This window comes from Vulpes vulpes, chromosome 11, assembly GCF_048418805.1.
Source record: "Vulpes vulpes isolate BD-2025 chromosome 11, VulVul3, whole genome shotgun sequence".
In the NCBI taxonomy this organism is placed as follows: Eukaryota; Metazoa; Chordata; class Mammalia; order Carnivora; family Canidae; genus Vulpes; species Vulpes vulpes.
Window position 1 is genome coordinate 99029162 of NC_132790.1, and position 16850 is coordinate 99046011.

Consider the following 16850-nt stretch of genomic DNA (forward strand, 5'->3'; position numbering starts at 1 on the left):
GGGATCAGAACTTTTAAGATCTCTCTTAGAAATTTTCAGATATAAAGTGCAACATTATTAACTGTAGTTACCATGCTGTATATGCCATTCCTGTTATGGCCAATCAGGTAATTCTTAACAGTACCAAAAAAATTGAGAGTCAATGTGATGATTTTAATGAATTCTAGTAATTTAAAAGATCAGGTTGCCATTATTTTCTTAGTAATGTCTTTTATTTTAACATTATTTAAAACCATTTAACGATTTCTAAAAGTACTTCATGTACTCAAATGTAATAATCTCAATATTTAAGTATATATAAGCTAACCCATTAGATTTGAAACATTAATCAATTTGCTTTATAAATATGTAAAGCTGATAAAGACAGTAATAACCCAATATTCTTTCTCAAGACAGACAAACCTAAATTCTAATTTCCTAATTTTAGGTTTAACTCTGAGATAAGGAACAATGAGATTACAATCTGAGGACACATCTTTTTTAGTCTTCAGAAACACAGACAATGACATGCATCTAGTAAGTGGAAAATTAACGTTTGTTAAATGAATGTAAGCAAAAAAGAAAAAAAAAATGGAACATTACCAAAAAGGATTAAAAAGTTGAGCTCTTAAACATCTGAATTTTAGGCCTGATTCTTTTACTAACTGTACAACCTTTAGATCGGTCACTTAACCTAAGATTCTTTTTCCTCCTCTGTTAATGGAGGCATAATCTCTTACACAGAGTTGTTGGGAGGCTTAAATGATGTAGCACAAGTGAAGTGTTTGCAAGTGTCTAGTCAACAGAAAGATCACCAACTTTTTTTTTAATGTTTTACACATTTCTTCTCCTAACTTCTTTTGACTTTGATCACTTACTCATTTTCAGTATTTGAGTTCTGTCCTCTATGCAAAGCAGATAGTAACTAACTCTCCTTCCAAAGGCTATGAAAGAAGCTCTTCTCTCAATCACATTATGAAATAACTCAACTTGAAATTTCCTCTCCTCAAATCTTATTTTCACTAAATAGGCACCAAAATCTACACAATTCCACCCCTGGACAACCTCACCTCACCTGTTCTGATATCCAATCTGATCATCAGCGACAGTCAATGGATCCTTTCTTTCTTATGGAAGATGTGATATCCTGCCTTTTTTTTGTTTTTGTTTTTACAAACGGCAGCACATATGTGCATATTAAAGATATGGCCCTCAAAGTTTCCTCAGTATTTTTCTCTTAAAAGAAATACATGAACATTTTATTACATCTATCTCTAGAATGTCCACAAAACAAATTTTATGTGTTAACAGGAAGAAACCTTAAAATATCTTGTCTAGGGCAGCCCGGGTGGCTCAGCGGTTAAGCGCCACCCTCAGCCCAGGGCCTGATCCTGGAGACCCGGGATCCAGGGAGTCAGGCTCCCTGCATGGAGCCTGCTTCTCCTCTCCCTCTGCCTATGTCTCTGCCTCTCTTTCTCTATGTCTCTCATGAATAAATAAATAAAATGTTTAAAAAAAAAAATCTTGTCTAGCATGGAAAGAACATAAAGCCTCCATGAATATCTACTCTTGTCACAGTCCTGTCTTTAAAGTGTTGAAAATAATCACATCATAATTTGGGGGGATTTAGTATTATCATCTGTAAAAGGAAGGAGCTGGATTAAATGGCCTAGAAACCTTACAATTCTAACTACCTTGTTTATGACATCTCACAAAACTGGCCTAAAAAACTAATTTTTCCTCACTATATAAGCTGCCATAGATGAGACAGGCTACCTTAGGTTATATTGTGCAATCCCATTCCCACTGCTTTTCTCTAGTATATGAGAAAGAATTCCCACAGAGGATGGTCTACTGAAATACCACTCATCTTTATCATGTAGTACCCTCTAAACACAAATGTGAGAAGAAATGACAAGTAAAAACTTTTTTTTTTTTTTTGCTTTCCATTACCTGCATTTCGATATACCGAAGGTCACTTTTTTTCTTTCGTAAGTCTTCCAATAGCTGTTGGTCTAAGGCTACATCTGGTTCATTTTCTTGCAAGAGATACTCAGAATCTCGGTCAATATATTTGTCCCTGATTCTAAATGTTCTCTTTTCTTGACTTATCAATTTCTTTTCCTGGTTCTCCAGCTTCTTCTCTGAGTTTGGTTTGTTCTCTGCAGGAATTTCAGTACCATATCTATTTTGACAAAATAAAAAAATGAGCCGCTAGAGCCCTGAAACAAAATACGCTATTTATTTAAAAAATCATCAGCTTTTTTTCTTAGATCAATTAAGGAAATATTTGGATTCTTACATTACCAGATAAGTTATTCCTTGTGATAGTTAAAAAAATTAAAATTCACACAAGAGTCATCTCTCCATTGCAATGAGTTACAGTATTTTTCTTTTCCGGATTTTCTGAGCTTTGTTTTATTTCACAACTTTATCTTCCTGCCACCCTTTCTGAGCGCTATAAACCGGCTGCTATAGAGGCTGCTCTAAACCGGCTGCTACTTTACATAGTTCCAGAAAAATCACTACTACTTTTTCCTCTAAATGATACAGTTCTTGTGATCATCCTAAAAACATCAACAATTTAACTTCTTGCAGATCTCTCTCACTGGAGAATTTTGGAAATACAAAGAGGATGAGTAGGAAAGCAATAAATAATAACTTAATAAATCTAATACCCAAATAGACTGTTCTTACCATTTAGCTTTCTGTGTAATGAACATGTTGTTCAATCTTTCACCAAATATGCTCAGTCTACATAAGGAAAAAAACTTACTTCAAAGTTGAATTTCACTTACTGAAGAGTTTAAGGATGTTACTTTCATTATCAACCTTTCCCTAGCCACTGCTATGGAAGAAGTGTTACTCTGTCCATTCTGTAAAAGAATATGTTTTGTTTTACCCATGATCTTCAGGAGCAAACCAAGAGATCTGTGCTTCTGAATCTTTATCATTCTTAGCTTGGACTGAATGTAGCAGCTGCACAATCTGTTCTTCTCGACGTTCATCCATGTGTACTACAGCTCTCTGTTTTGTGCAAAGCAAAAAGTATTCTGATCAACACTAAAAAGCATGTGCAAAATTATTTCATAACAAGAAGGTAAATATATGTCCAACAAACATATAAAAGTTAAAATTACCCCACATTGCCCTCTAGCCCAATTTCACTTCATAAACCTAATTAATGTTAACATTTTTGTATATCCTTCTAAACCTTTTTCTGCTATCTATAAAGTTACTTCTAATATGATCACAAAGAAGGTACATTTATGTCCCTTACTAAAACTGTGGTTACTTTATCTTCTACCCTCTCACACACTGATTATTTCAATTTTTCCCTATCTTAAGTTTTCAAAGACACTCATAATTAAAGTTATTAAAACACAAATGATTAGCTCATAAAAGAAATCAAAAAGGCCAAGTTGAAAACTGGAAATAATATTTTGCTCACAATGAGCATTTTAAATGCTCACACTAAAAGGATGAATATTTGGGGAAGAAGGTGGAGCTGAGACAGAATAAATAAAACTGATCAACACTCATGCAGATGGTCCAATGGGCCTGATAGTTGCTTCACAGAATAAGAAAAACAAAAAAAAAAACAGAAGATAGGAGTTACACTGTACACAGTAGGAATAAGATTTACTAAAACTGTTCTGTTACAATTGTATGTTATAATTAGTTGAATTTAAACCTAGTAGTTATGAGAGGGTAAATTTTTCTTTAAGTGTGCAGACAGAAAAAAAGGACTAATGTATTAACTGGAAAAAAGCCAGCTGCAGAAAATACATGCAACAGGATCTTATTTTCATTATTATTGATATTAAAATAGGTTATTCATTTTACATTCTACATTTTTGCAGTATTCCTTCCAGTTATATTTATGAAGCATGGTAGATGCTGCAGTGAACTTTGTCAAATGGATGAATGGTTGAACCTATCTTTTACAATGAGCATGTGTGACTTTAGTGTTAAAACCATTTTTCTCTCAAAAGAAATACACAAAAATACAATCAGATCTCTGGGGTAATTCCAGGAGACTTCGGCAACTTATCAAGGAGTTTACAAAAACCGTCTTTATCATACAATTAAAAGTCCAATATAGTAAGATTCTGATAGCCTTATGAAATTAGAGATGATAGCAAAATACACTTATTGACAGGCACTAAAGCCCTTTCTCTCTCTTTTTTAAATGTTACAGCATGAAAATCTTTTTAAATTGGCTTCTAGATCAGACTAATGTATCTCTTCTCATGGCATAGGTACTTCACTAGGACTAGGAGCTTGTACCCAGTTTCTCCTAGGCTCTCCCCTATGTATCTTTTTTACCTATGATGACTTTAATCTGTAATCATCTATTAAGAAAAAAATTACTGTGAGAATACCAGAATTTGCGAATGGTCTTGGGGAAACCCAACATACAGGATCATTAGAACATTTTTGTCCAATACTTTAAATTCTGTAATGTTTTCAGCACTCGTTAACATTTATTGCTTTCTGTACCTACAAGAGATGATTATCAAGTAAGTTTTTTCTTGGTAGTTAGAATCTACAGCAACACTTTAATGATTAAAGACTACTCTGGGAAAGACGCCCCAGGACATAAAGTCATTATCAAGCAGTTTCCTTCATTTTTCCAAACACTTCAAGGGCCCAAAGGCACTGTTTCTACCATTTACTTTCAAAATGGGAAAGACAAGATTAAGTACTTTTTATCCTGAGAACTATTTATTTCCAACTGAAATTCACACTTACAGCTTTACTTCAACCTACCAAAACCTTATATTTTGAAGTTTTTACCTCTACTAGCAGAACACAAGCTCTCCTCACCCTACAGTATGAATTTCAGATATTCACAAAAAGGATGATTAAAAAACGAAACAGCCTCTGAATGCATAACTTACACTTTCTATAAATTATTTTTAACAAGATTCCTCCCACAATGAGGCTCCAGAAGCTCTGGGCAGTGGAGAATTTAGGAGTGCCAAAATTCCAACCCTGGACCTAGCCTTTTTTTTTGGGGGGGGGGGGGGGGGGAGGTCACCTCCCCTTACCTTCTAGCTGTGTCACCCTTCACTTTACCTGGCCCCAGTATGGAGAATAGCAGTCATGTTTTGTGTTTCATGACTATTTTATCATGATATTTAATTTTGTTGTTTTTCCCTTTTTTGGACATCCTTAAATATTCCTCCTGCAGCTTCAAGTCACAAATTCCTGGCAAAGGAGATCCTGTGATTGCCTGCAAATTGTCTATGTTTATCAGCTTCTAGTTATCTGCAAGTATTTTAAACCCATACCACCTTTCTGTTCACATTTCACGAAATACAGTAGTCACAAAGAAAACAAAAACCCAAGGAAAATCAAGTGCTTGCCACCAAACCTAAGCCCACCATTATCAGAATCTTTTTGCTCTCTTCCTTCCTGTTAAAAGGGAAGTGGAGTCAGTTTTCCTGCTTAAGGCTAATCTCACCACCTAAACTCTGCTGCCCAATCCCTTTCATCTCCTGAGGGCTAATCCTATCAAGATTTACCTTCCTTTCCTAAATTTCTCTCTCTGGTAATCATTTATGTGCTGACCAATATTCTGGTTTGCTTCTTTCCAAATATATGGTAGAACTGGATTTTCCCACCCATGAGTTAAGCATGGCCATGTGACTTACTGGCCAGAGAAACATGACTGAAGTCTCTAAGAATCAGGGCAATGTACTGTATTCCTTCCCACTGCTACCAAAATCTGCTGCTTCTCAGATGGGTAGAGCTCTGTGAGCCATTCTCTTAAGGAGGACTCTCAACCTAACTCCCAACGGCCTAGTAAAGTGAGTAGAAAAACCAACCCATTAAGACTTGGAGACTATTTACCACTGCAGCATAATTTAGTCTACCTGACGTTTCCTCTCCATTGACTCCTTACCACCGGTCCATGAACAAGACTATAGTCGAATATCTTACTTTTAAAATAAACAAAAAATCCTCTTTTCAATTCTCCCAACCCTACCGGCTACTGCCCTTTCTTCTTCCTCTTCACAGTAAAACTACTTTAAAAGCATTCCACTTTCTCCTCACTACCCACCCCAATGCAACCTGGCTTTTACCTCCACTGCTCCACAGAAAGCGCTCTCATCAAGGTTACCAATGACTTTGTTGCTACATTCAATAGACATTCTGAGCTCTTACCTTATTTGACCTCTCTGTACCATTTGCCATCACTAACGACTTTCCCTTTTTTATATACTTTGCTCCCTGAAACACTGCCCTTGGATTCTAAAAGAACATCCACCTTATTTTCTTCTCTGGCTGCTCCTTCCTAGTTACGAATCTAAGAATCTTCTCTTGCTCCATCCCTTAAGTTTTCTTGTGCTACATTGAACAACACTAGTGATCCACAAGCTAGCAACTCTGACACCATTTGGGTGTCTGCAAGGAAAACAGAATCTTTGGCGCTACCGGAGTCCACATTTTAACACGGTACCAGGGGCAAGTTTGAAAACAATAGTCTATAGAATTAAGGCTTGCACCCACTCCTTATCTTCTCCAGTCACTGGCTAGTATTCAAAGGACCATGAACTGCCAGTCTAGATTTTTCTAGATATCAGATCCACATGGCCTTCTACCTCCCTGAAATTCTCGCCTTTTTTTTTTTCAGATCTGTGAGAGAGCGCGCATGCACATCCACATCCACACACACACACACACACACACACACAGGTGGGGGAGGGAGAGAGGAAGAGACAAAATCTCAAGCAGACTCTGAGCTGAGCACAGAGCCTGACAAGAGCCTAGATCTCAGCTAAAATCAAGAGTTGGATGCTTAACCAACTGAGCCACACAGGTGCCCAGAAATCCTTTTTATGCCCTATAACAAAAATCAAACTCTCCTTAAGCTGAGTTCCATCATCTTCCTTCATCAAGTCTGTTCCTTATAGCCATAAACATGTCATTTATTAATACCTGGTTTTCCCTGCCTCCAGATAAAAGCACTAAATCACTTTAACCTGTCCACTTTCCTCCATCTCTCTCCCAATGTCCTAATTTAAGCTATCATTCCTCACTTTAATTACTGCAAGGGCTACTCAACTGGTTCCCCTGCCCCAGGATTGTCTCTTATCAATTCTTTCTCTATACTGCTGCCAGAATGAATTTAAACACAAATTCAATCATTAAATTTTTTTTAATTTTTTAAAAAATTAATTAACCCATTAATTTAATGGGTTATAGGAGTTCTTAGGGAAAAATTAATGAATTTCAAGGCTCTGCTTATTTTTCTAGTCCTAGGCTTTTCATATTGTAATTTTAGAATTACAAGATCATGACCAGTATTAATAAAAAGAGCAAAACAGGTACCAACAACACACTGACCAAAATACAGATAACTAAGTATTAGTTCATGAAGATTTGGTTCAATTATATGCATGTGTGTACTGGGTTGCAAATTAATATATACTCCTTTTCGTGGGAAGCAGTCAACATTTTGAAAGCCACTGCTCTACCTTCATCTCAGGACATGCCACCCCCATGCTCTATTGGTTCCTCTGGAATATGGAATTTTCACGAATATGAATATGTTCCTCTTAACCTCTAAACTGTGGCACATGCTGCTGCCTCTGCCTGAAAATCCCTTTCCAAATCCCTCAATTCCAAACACACCCACGTTTTGCTATCTTTCAACTTTCTGCTTAAGGGTTACATCTTTGGAAAACCTAGAATCTTCTTAGTTTGAGTTAGGGGATGGCCCACATTCTCATTTTAATACTTTAACATTATATTCTATCCCTCTAACAGCCCCTAACACACCACAATTTCTGTAAGGTAATGACTACATTCTATTAATACAGTGCTTAAGGCTGTGTCTCAGATATATCAGATCCTCAATTTAAAAAAAAAAGAAAAATGAAAGTTGGAAGGAAAAGGGCACATCCTTAGAATGCAATAGCTTGGCAAACAAAGGAATTAATTAAAAAGTAACTGAAGCTAAGGAAATTGACTGGGAAGCAATCACATATGGGCTGAAGGTGGTTAAAAAAAAAAAAGGTGAGCCAATCATTGACAAGTGGTCTTATTTAGATTAAGATGAAGATGCATTTCAGAGAGAATGGTCTGAGACCTGTAATAAAAAGCAAAACTGGAAGTATATCTACAAAAGCTGTAATTACATCAGATTGGGGACACAGGCTCAGTACATGAAGGAAACCTGGTATACTGAAGCTGTATTACCAAGGTTTCCTGTAAAACATGTTAGGATCCAAGTGAAATGTATTCAACTCAGAAGTGATCTGGCTTCTAATCTCAGGTTGTGAGTTAAAGAATGAGATATAATTTTTGCTTTTGAAAGCACCACAAATGGTTCTGCAAAGGACAGATTCAGTAGAAAGCAGGAGTGGAAGCTAGAAGATTTCTTAGGAGGCCAAGAATGCCGAACAAAATAATGGCTTGATCTATGGTATAACTGCTGTGGAGACAAGTAGTTGGATTTGGGATATATTAAGAAGGCAAAGCAGGCAGATTTTGCTAAAATCAAAGAGAAATATCAAAGATAAATCCAATTTTGGCCTTGTAAGTAAACAAACCGTAGTAACATTTACTAAAATAAAGAAGGTGTGGGGAGAGGGTAGAAATCCAGAGTTCCATTCACAATGATCCATCACACAACTAGCTTTAGATGGAAATAACAATAAACGACTTTTCCTGATTAAACTTTTCATCTGTTTACGTCTTATTTTCCCAGGCAATGTCGTATTTCTTCAGATCCCCATCGCATCATGTGGGAAATGGGCTAAATAAAATGTGAGCCCATGTTAACTTTCTAGTTACTGTGCACATCCTTTACAGCAATCAGCCAATGATTCTCCCAATTTCAAGATGACTTAGATGAGCTTCCTTTCGTTTAAAAAAAAAAAAAAAGTTCATCCAATGAACAATTTTGGGCTCACAAATACACACACACACACTTTTTTTCTTTAAGAGAAGAATGTGATAAGGTGTGAAGATAGATGGATGATACCAAAAACACACTTGGAGGGCAGCCCGGGTGGCGCAGCGGTTTAGCACCTGCCTTTGGCCCAGGGTGTGATCCTGGAGACCCGGGATCGAGTCTCACGTTCGGTTCCCTGCATGGAGCCTCCTTCTCCCTCTGCCTGTGTCTCTGCCTCTCTGTGTCTAAATAAATCTTAAAAAAAAAAAAAAAGAAAAAAAACACTTGGATAAAAATGACACGGGTCAAAGAAAAATAAAGAAATAGGGACGCCTGGGTGGCTCAGCCTGAGGTTGGGCACCCGCCTTCGACTCAGGTCCTGACCCCGGGGTCCCGGGATCGAGTCCCACATCGGGCTCCTTGCGTGGAGCCTGCTTCTCCCTCTGCCTGTGTCTCTGCCCCTCTCTTCTCTCAGTCTGTGCCTCTCACGAATAAATAAGTAAATCTTTAAATAAAGAAAGAAACAGAAGCCTAACCGAGGATTTAATCGCATACATTCTGTGTCTAATACGAAAGGTGCTTCCAAAGAAGTCACTAAAAAGCTTTCCACTCCCGGTAAGAAAGCTTCTGTTTAACAAAGAAAAAAAAAATTTTTTTTTTCAAAGACACTTATGCTTCCCTCGCTACAGATCTTCGAGATACAAAGCCTGAAGAAACTAAATCAAAACATCTTTTAGAATTTGGAATTTCTTCCTTTTCTTTTTTTTTCTTTTTCCTTTTTTCTAGGATCCTAAGTTTGATGCCCAAAGAGGAGCCTGCTGATGAACCGGAACTGCCCCCGGCCAGACATAAAAACAGACAGACAGGACAGACAGAACACAAAAGCCCTGGATTTGTGGCTATTTTGATACCGAACGTGAATGAAAGCTGGACCATTTTTCTCTCAACGACCTACAAGTGCCGACGGCGCTTTGGCAGCTTTGACTCTGCGCAAACCGATGAGGGAGGAGGCCGCGGTGCGGGCCGCAGCTCCCGCGGGGCAGCTCCCAGGGCGCAGCCCGCCGGGCGACGCGGCCGCAGCCTCCGCACCGGAAGTCCCCGCCGGCACCTCGGCGCAGGCGCAGAAACCACAAAGCAACCAGAAGCCAGGGGCTGAGGAGCCGGGGGGGAGGGGGGCCCAGAGTCGGCCCCGTGCCCCCGTGTGCGCGACCGAGCCTCAGGGTTACCTCCTGCCTCTCCGCTTCCTTGTTCTTCTGACCCTGCTTCTTCGCGTACCACAGGCCGATCTCGCGGCCCTTCAGGTGCCCGGGGTGTCGGCCTCGGCCGCCTCGACCGCCGCCGCCGCCGCCTCCTCCGCCTCCGCCGCCGCCGGGGCCTCGGCTCCCTCCGTGGCCTCCTCCGTAGCCGCCGCCGGAGCTGCGGGGCCCGCCATCCCGGCCCCAGCTCTGGTGGTAATCGTAGCTCATGGTCCCAGCCGACCGCAACTCGTGAGAACCTGCAGCCGCTAGAAATGGCGCCCGGGCCCGGAAGCGGGTGCACGTCCACTTCCGCTTTGCTTCCGGCGCCCGGCGCGAGTGGGAGGGCCGTCGGGGCGTCACAGCACCCACTTCCGGTGACGTCACGGGCGGGCGGCCGCTGTGGCCCGCGAGGTGGCTCGGGCGACGGCGCGTGCGTCCCCAGGTGTCTGCCTCTGCACCTGCGGACGGAGCGCGAGCCCAGCCTCGCAGGTGCCCTTTGCCGACGCCCAGCGTGTGAGGAAGAGGGGCTCGCTTTGTACTTTATTACCGTAGTGAAGTCTGCAGTTTGCTTCCAACGAGGCGCTGGACAGTAAGACATCTCGACACCATAAGACAACCTGTGCATGGTTCCACTTTCTCCTAAAAGTCTCCAAAAGAAAAAAAAAATGAGTTCTCCATATATATATATATATATTTTATGTAGCTACCCCCCAAAAATGAGCTCATCATATGTATATTTTTTAATTTAGCTACCCCCCCAAAAAGCGCTCACCATATATATATTTCTTATGTAGCTATCCCTCAAAAAATGAGCTCACCATATATATATTTTTTAATGTAGCTACCCCCCCCAAAAAGGAGCTCACCATATATATATATATATTTCTTATGTAGTTACCCCCAAAAAAATGAGCTCACCATATGTATATTTTTTATGTAGCTACCCCCTCAAAAAATGAGGTCACCATATATATTTTTTTAATTTAGCTACCCCCCAAAATGAGCTCACCATATACATATATATTTTTGTAGCTACCCCCCAAAAAAATGAGCTCACCATATATATGTATTTATTTTCTATAGCTACCCTCCCCAAAAAAGAGCTCACCATATATATTTTTTTAATGTAACTACCCCCCAAAATGAGCTCACCATATATATATTTTTTTTGTAGCTACCCCCCCAAAAAATGAGCTCACCATATATATATTTTTAAATTTAGCTACCCCCCAAAATGAGCTCACCATATATATTTTTTTGTAGCTACCCCCCCAAAAAATGAGCTCACCATATATATATTTTTTAATTTAGCTACCCCCCAAAATGAACTCACCATATATATATTTTTTGTAGCTACCCCCCAAAAATGAGCTCACCATATATATGTATTTATTTTCTATAGCTACCCTCCCCAAAAAAGAGCTCACCATATATATATTTCTTATGTAGCTATCCCTCAAAAAATGAGCTCACCATATATATATTTTTTAATGTAGCTACCCCCCCAAAAAAGGAGCTCACCATATATATATATATTTCTTATGTAGTTACCCCCCAAAAAATGAGCTCACCATATGTATATTTTTTATGTAGCTACCCCCTCAAAAAATGAGGTCACCATATATATTTTTTTAATTTAGCTACCCCCCAAAATGAGCTCACCATATATATATATATTTTTGTAGCTACCCCCCCAAAAAATGAGCTCACCATATATATGTATTTATTTTCTATAGCTACCCTCCCCAAAAAAGAGCTCACCATATATATTTTTTTAATGTAACTACCCCCCCAAAAAATGAGCTCACCATATATATATATTTTTTGTAGCTACCCCCCCAAAAAATGAGCTCACTATATATATGTATTTTTTTATGTAGCTACCCTGCAAAAAAAATGAGCTCCCTATATATATATATATTTTATATATATATATATATATATCTTATGTAGCTACCCCCCAAAAAATGAGCTCACCATATGTATATTTTTATGTAGCTACCCCCTCAAAAAATGAGCTCACCATATATATATTTTTTAATTTAGCTACCCCCCCCAAAATGAGCTTACCATATATATATATATACATATATATATATATATATATATATATATATGTATATATTATGTAGCTACCCCCCAAACAAATGAGCTCACCATATATATATATTTTTCGGGGGTAGCTGCATCTTGAAAACAGTTCGACACTTGTTTCAAATAAGTATAAGACTCCCTGCGTCTCTTACAGGACTGTCATTATTTATTGCCTTTATCCAACAGCATAACAAGGAGGGTGGATGCCAAAAATCAGTACAGAAACTCTTAGGAAATTTGAATAAAAAGGAGGCGAAGATTCACATGTTCCTGTGAAGCCATGTAAGGTTGGTTGACCAGGCCACTTCGTGTTGAGCACAAACTCTTCTTGAATGAATCAAGCGACTGGGCCACATAGGCCCAGATGTTCACCAGAGGACATCCAGTTCATTTGACATATTTTTAACGGGTTTAAATTAAAGGTGCCAGGGATACTGAACAAGACAAGTGTGGCATCAGCTTTCATTTGTTTATGCTCTTGAGACGGTAAAGGCCAAAGAAGTGACTGTGCGACGAGCAAAGAAAGGAAGATGCTGTATGCTCTGAAGGGGTCCAGACTACACCCCTGTAGCATACAAATTATTTTGAGCAGAGGCATTTGAGTTCCTGAAATATTTTAACTGCCTAAAAGCAGAGCCTCCCAAAAGAATTCCATCATCATAAATCCCTTCCCCTGAGAGCTTGCAAGATTGACTCTTATCTCTGGAGACTAGAAATCAGTATCACACCTGAGCAGGAATTGTCACAAAACTATTGTATATTCCATCTATGCTCATAAGAGCCCATTTTTCCTTCCTAGAAGTCGTTTTCCCATGAGTACTTTTCTCCTCCTCCCCTTCCCCTATTAAGACAGTAGATCAGCCCCAAGTACCAACCATCTCCTTGAATCACATTTTTACGTGAAGTCCCACAGGGATGTGATTAAATCTGCCTCTTCTTTTGCTAATCTGTCTCTTCTTGGTTTAATTTGCAGGCCCCAAGAAATAAACCTAAGATCGTGGAGGAAACGATTTTCTTTCCCAACAGCCATAAGAGGTTATGGCAAAATAATTTGATTTTGATCAAATTAATGAGAGATTAAGCAGTGACTTTTGAGCAAGGGAGACTTTAGCCAAACTAACCGGGAGGTGAAAGAGATGCTTAGCGGTAGAAGGAACAATGTATAAGAAGAGAAATAAGAATATATTGGAGAGTGAGAAAAGTCTACTCTTAACGTCAACACTGTTGGAGAAGACCAAAGAGGTAGAAAAAAGCCTAATCATGGAGACCTTATATGCCACATAGAGAACAGCAGTAAACTTTAGGCAGGAGAGTGATTATTTTTGGCTACTTTGAGGAGAAAGGAATGGAGGAGGCAAGAGTGGATATGGAGAGACTAGTTAAAAGGCTCTGGTTTAGGGGAGGCAAGATGGCATATGGAAAGAACTAGAATTAAGAGATATTGACTGATAAAAAGTCAGATTTGATGATTCACTGAATGTGGACAATTAGAGGAAAGCATCAGGTAACTCTTGAGTTTAAGATTTGATTGACTACCAAATAAAGAGATACCATAACCGAGATGAAGAACACAGATGAGGAGGGTTTTTTTTTTTTTTAATTGGGGAAGGGTTGAGTTAATGCATTTAAATAATACATGTGGAGTTTGAGGAGCCCATGAAACAAAAAAATTGAGATGTCTAGATAGTGGTTGATGATGTGAGTTAAAAGCACAGAGAGAGCAGACTGAGATATATTTTGGTTAGTCCTTGACAAATAAGATTAAGACTATAGGAATGAATAGTTCCAATAAATGTATTGAAATTCACTGGACATACCTGATATGACAAATATGTTATTATTCAACAGGTAAGATTGAGTAGGCTTATTGGGGATGGTCGGGGCAAAATTCGAAGGAAATAGTGTGGATTGTTAGGTGAGAGTGTTATGAACTGAATGGGTCTCAAAATTTCTATGTTGAAGACCTAACCCTCAGGGTAGCTGTATTTGGACATGGGACCTCTAAGGAAACAAATAAATGAGGTCATCACATTGGGGCTCTAATATTACAGGATTAGTGTCTTTATAAGAAAAGATACCAGAGAGTCCTTCTCTCTTTCCTCAGAAGAAAGGCCCTGGGTGGACAAAGAGGCTGTCTATAAGCCAGGAAGGGTGCTCTCACCAGGAGCCAAATCTGCCAGCACCTTGATCTTAGACTTCCCAGCCTCCAGAACTATAAGAAATTTGTTATTTAAGACAGAAAAATAGCATAAACAGATGGTACTTATTTATTCATTAATAGTGTTTATTAGACCAATAAAGTAGTGTAATACCACTAAAATATGTAGTGTTTTATTAGGGCAGACTGAACAGACTAATGGAATAATAGGACTAATAGAGAGTAATTGGGGAAGAAAACTAGCATTTATTTGTTGCCTACCATTTGCTAAATATTGGTCTAGGCAATTCACATTTGTGGTCAGCAAAATAATGACCACCATAGATGTCCAAATCCTAATCCCTAGAATGATGAATATGTTAAATTACGTGACCGAGGGAAATTAAGGTTGCTAATCAGCTGACCTTAAAATGGGGAGATGATCCTAGATTATCTGGATGAGCTCTATGTGATGAAAAGCATCCTTCAAAGTGGAAAGAAGAGGCAGAAGAGAATTTCATAATGATGTGATAGGACTCAGGCAACTGCTGCTGACTTTAAAGTTGGAGGAAGGGGGCCACAAGTCATGGAATTCAGGCAACATCCAGAGCTGGAGAAGGAAATGGATTCTCCTTTAGAGCCTCCAGAAAGGAACACACCCTACCAACCCCTAGATTTTAGCCTAGGGAGGACACTTATCAAAGCATCTATGCTATAGAATTGTAGGGTAGTACATTTGTGCTAATTAAGACTCTGAGTTTCTGGTAATTTCTTATGGCAGCAATAGAAAAGTAATCTATTCCATATTTCACATGATCCAGTGATAACCCCAGTGAAAGGTAGTGTTATCTCTACTTCCTGATAAATTCTATTATTTCTCTTCACCTCATGTTTGTTGGTCCTAAACAGAATCTCAGTTATAAATTTAAAATTACTGATTTTTCCTAACTTCTTCAGCACGAAGTAATATGGTATTGCTTGAGGCTATTGCTTTAGGCAGACACTTTGGAACAAATGACCCTGTAGTAAAAATCTGGGCCAAAGGAAGATTTCTAAGCAAAGACCACAAAGATATTAGTGGGAAGAAAAGTTATCAGTTAGTACTTTGGTTAGTGTGTGTGTGTGTGTGTGTGTGTGTGTGTTTTTCTGCTTTGCTTAGAATCTGCAAGAATTCTTAGGTTTCCTAATGACAGAAAGCAAAAGGATTGACTGGCTCTTTGTAATTGTCATTGTCACTCTTTCTGATGCTCTGCTTTGTCCTGTGCTCTGGGCAGGCCAGAAGATGTCTTTCATACATGTGCTCTCCACTGATCATGGGCTGGGCACAGAATGCAGAACCATTGCTTTCAAACCCACTGCACTTGGTCCCTAGGCCTACAGGCATGGGCCTCCCAATCCAGCCGCTTCTAAAATGCAGCAAGGGTGAGCCACACAAGACCACACCACTATGGGAAACTAACCACAGATTTCCCAGTCTTAGGGAATCTCTTATTCTCCATTTTCATTACCCCAACCCCATGAAACAACTTTAGCATAATTTTTCATGGGTCTCATATTCTTGAGGGACTGGGTGGGAATTCTTTTTAGTGTTCCTCTTGGAAAATGGAATCGTTAATGGACCCTTACCTCTTCCTGGTGGCATAAATAAGGGACCATGCTGATAAGAGTAATCCTAGATCTATAAAAATCTGGCTGTTTTGGGGTGGGGTAGGGGACATGGAGGAAATGGCTCTTTTGAAATCAGGAATAGGGATCCCTGGGTGGCGCAGCAGTTTGGCACCTGCCTTTGGCCCAGGGTGCGATCCTGGAGACCCAGGATCAAATCCCACGTCAGGCTCCTGGTGCATGGAGCCTGCTTCTCCCTCTGCCTGTGTCTCTGCCTCTCTCTCTCTCTGTGTGTGACTATCATAAATAAATAAAAATTAAAAAAAAAAAAAGAAATCAGGAATAATACAAGAGGATTAATAAATAACTCAGTAGAGTATCTTGTCACATAAAATTTTGGAACTCAAATTGGGAAATTTTAGTTACCTTGAAAAAAAATTTGTGGAGAACATTTCCTGACTATAACAATTATAGTAAAATTATAAATTTACTTGAAACACAACTCACGTAGACAAAATGTAAGGTTTCATTATTATCATAATTTTTTATTACTGATCTAATGTCTAAATTCCCTTCATGCTAGGCAATAATGGCAGAAACATCTTAAAATTGATAGTTAATTTTCCTTATTTCAGGTAATTATGAAATTCTTATATTAGGCCTTTTTCTCTCTTTCTTCCCCCTCTCTTAGGGGAAGACTTGGTAGCTGGGGGCTGGAATCATTTGGAGGCCTCTTCATTGAAAGAGGTGGCCATCGATCCTGGTTTTTGTCTGGAACTGTAGCTGGCTATGGGCTGGAACACTTACGTTGAGCCTCTCCATTTAGTTTCTCTGTGTGGCCTAGTTTTAGTCTCCTCACAGTACGACAGCCTGGTTCCAAGAGCAGTTG

At 39.1% G+C, this 16850-nt stretch overlaps 1 protein-coding gene across 1 annotated transcript in view; it reads right to left on the bottom strand.

Annotated features, from left to right (window-relative positions):
* Positions 1–10418, bottom strand: part of DHX36 (DEAH-box helicase 36) — a 51224-nt gene extending 40806 nt beyond the window's left edge. The window contains exons 1-3 of the mRNA XM_025987803.2: positions 10114–10418; positions 2882–3006; positions 1933–2164 (exon numbers count right to left, since the gene is read on the bottom strand). Coding sequence (XP_025843588.1) covers positions 1933–2164; positions 2882–3006; positions 10114–10353 — 597 coding nt within the window. The 5' untranslated portion in view covers positions 10354–10418. The remainder of the gene's footprint in view (positions 1–1932; positions 2165–2881; positions 3007–10113) is intronic.
* Positions 10419–16850: the final 6432 nt, after the last annotated feature.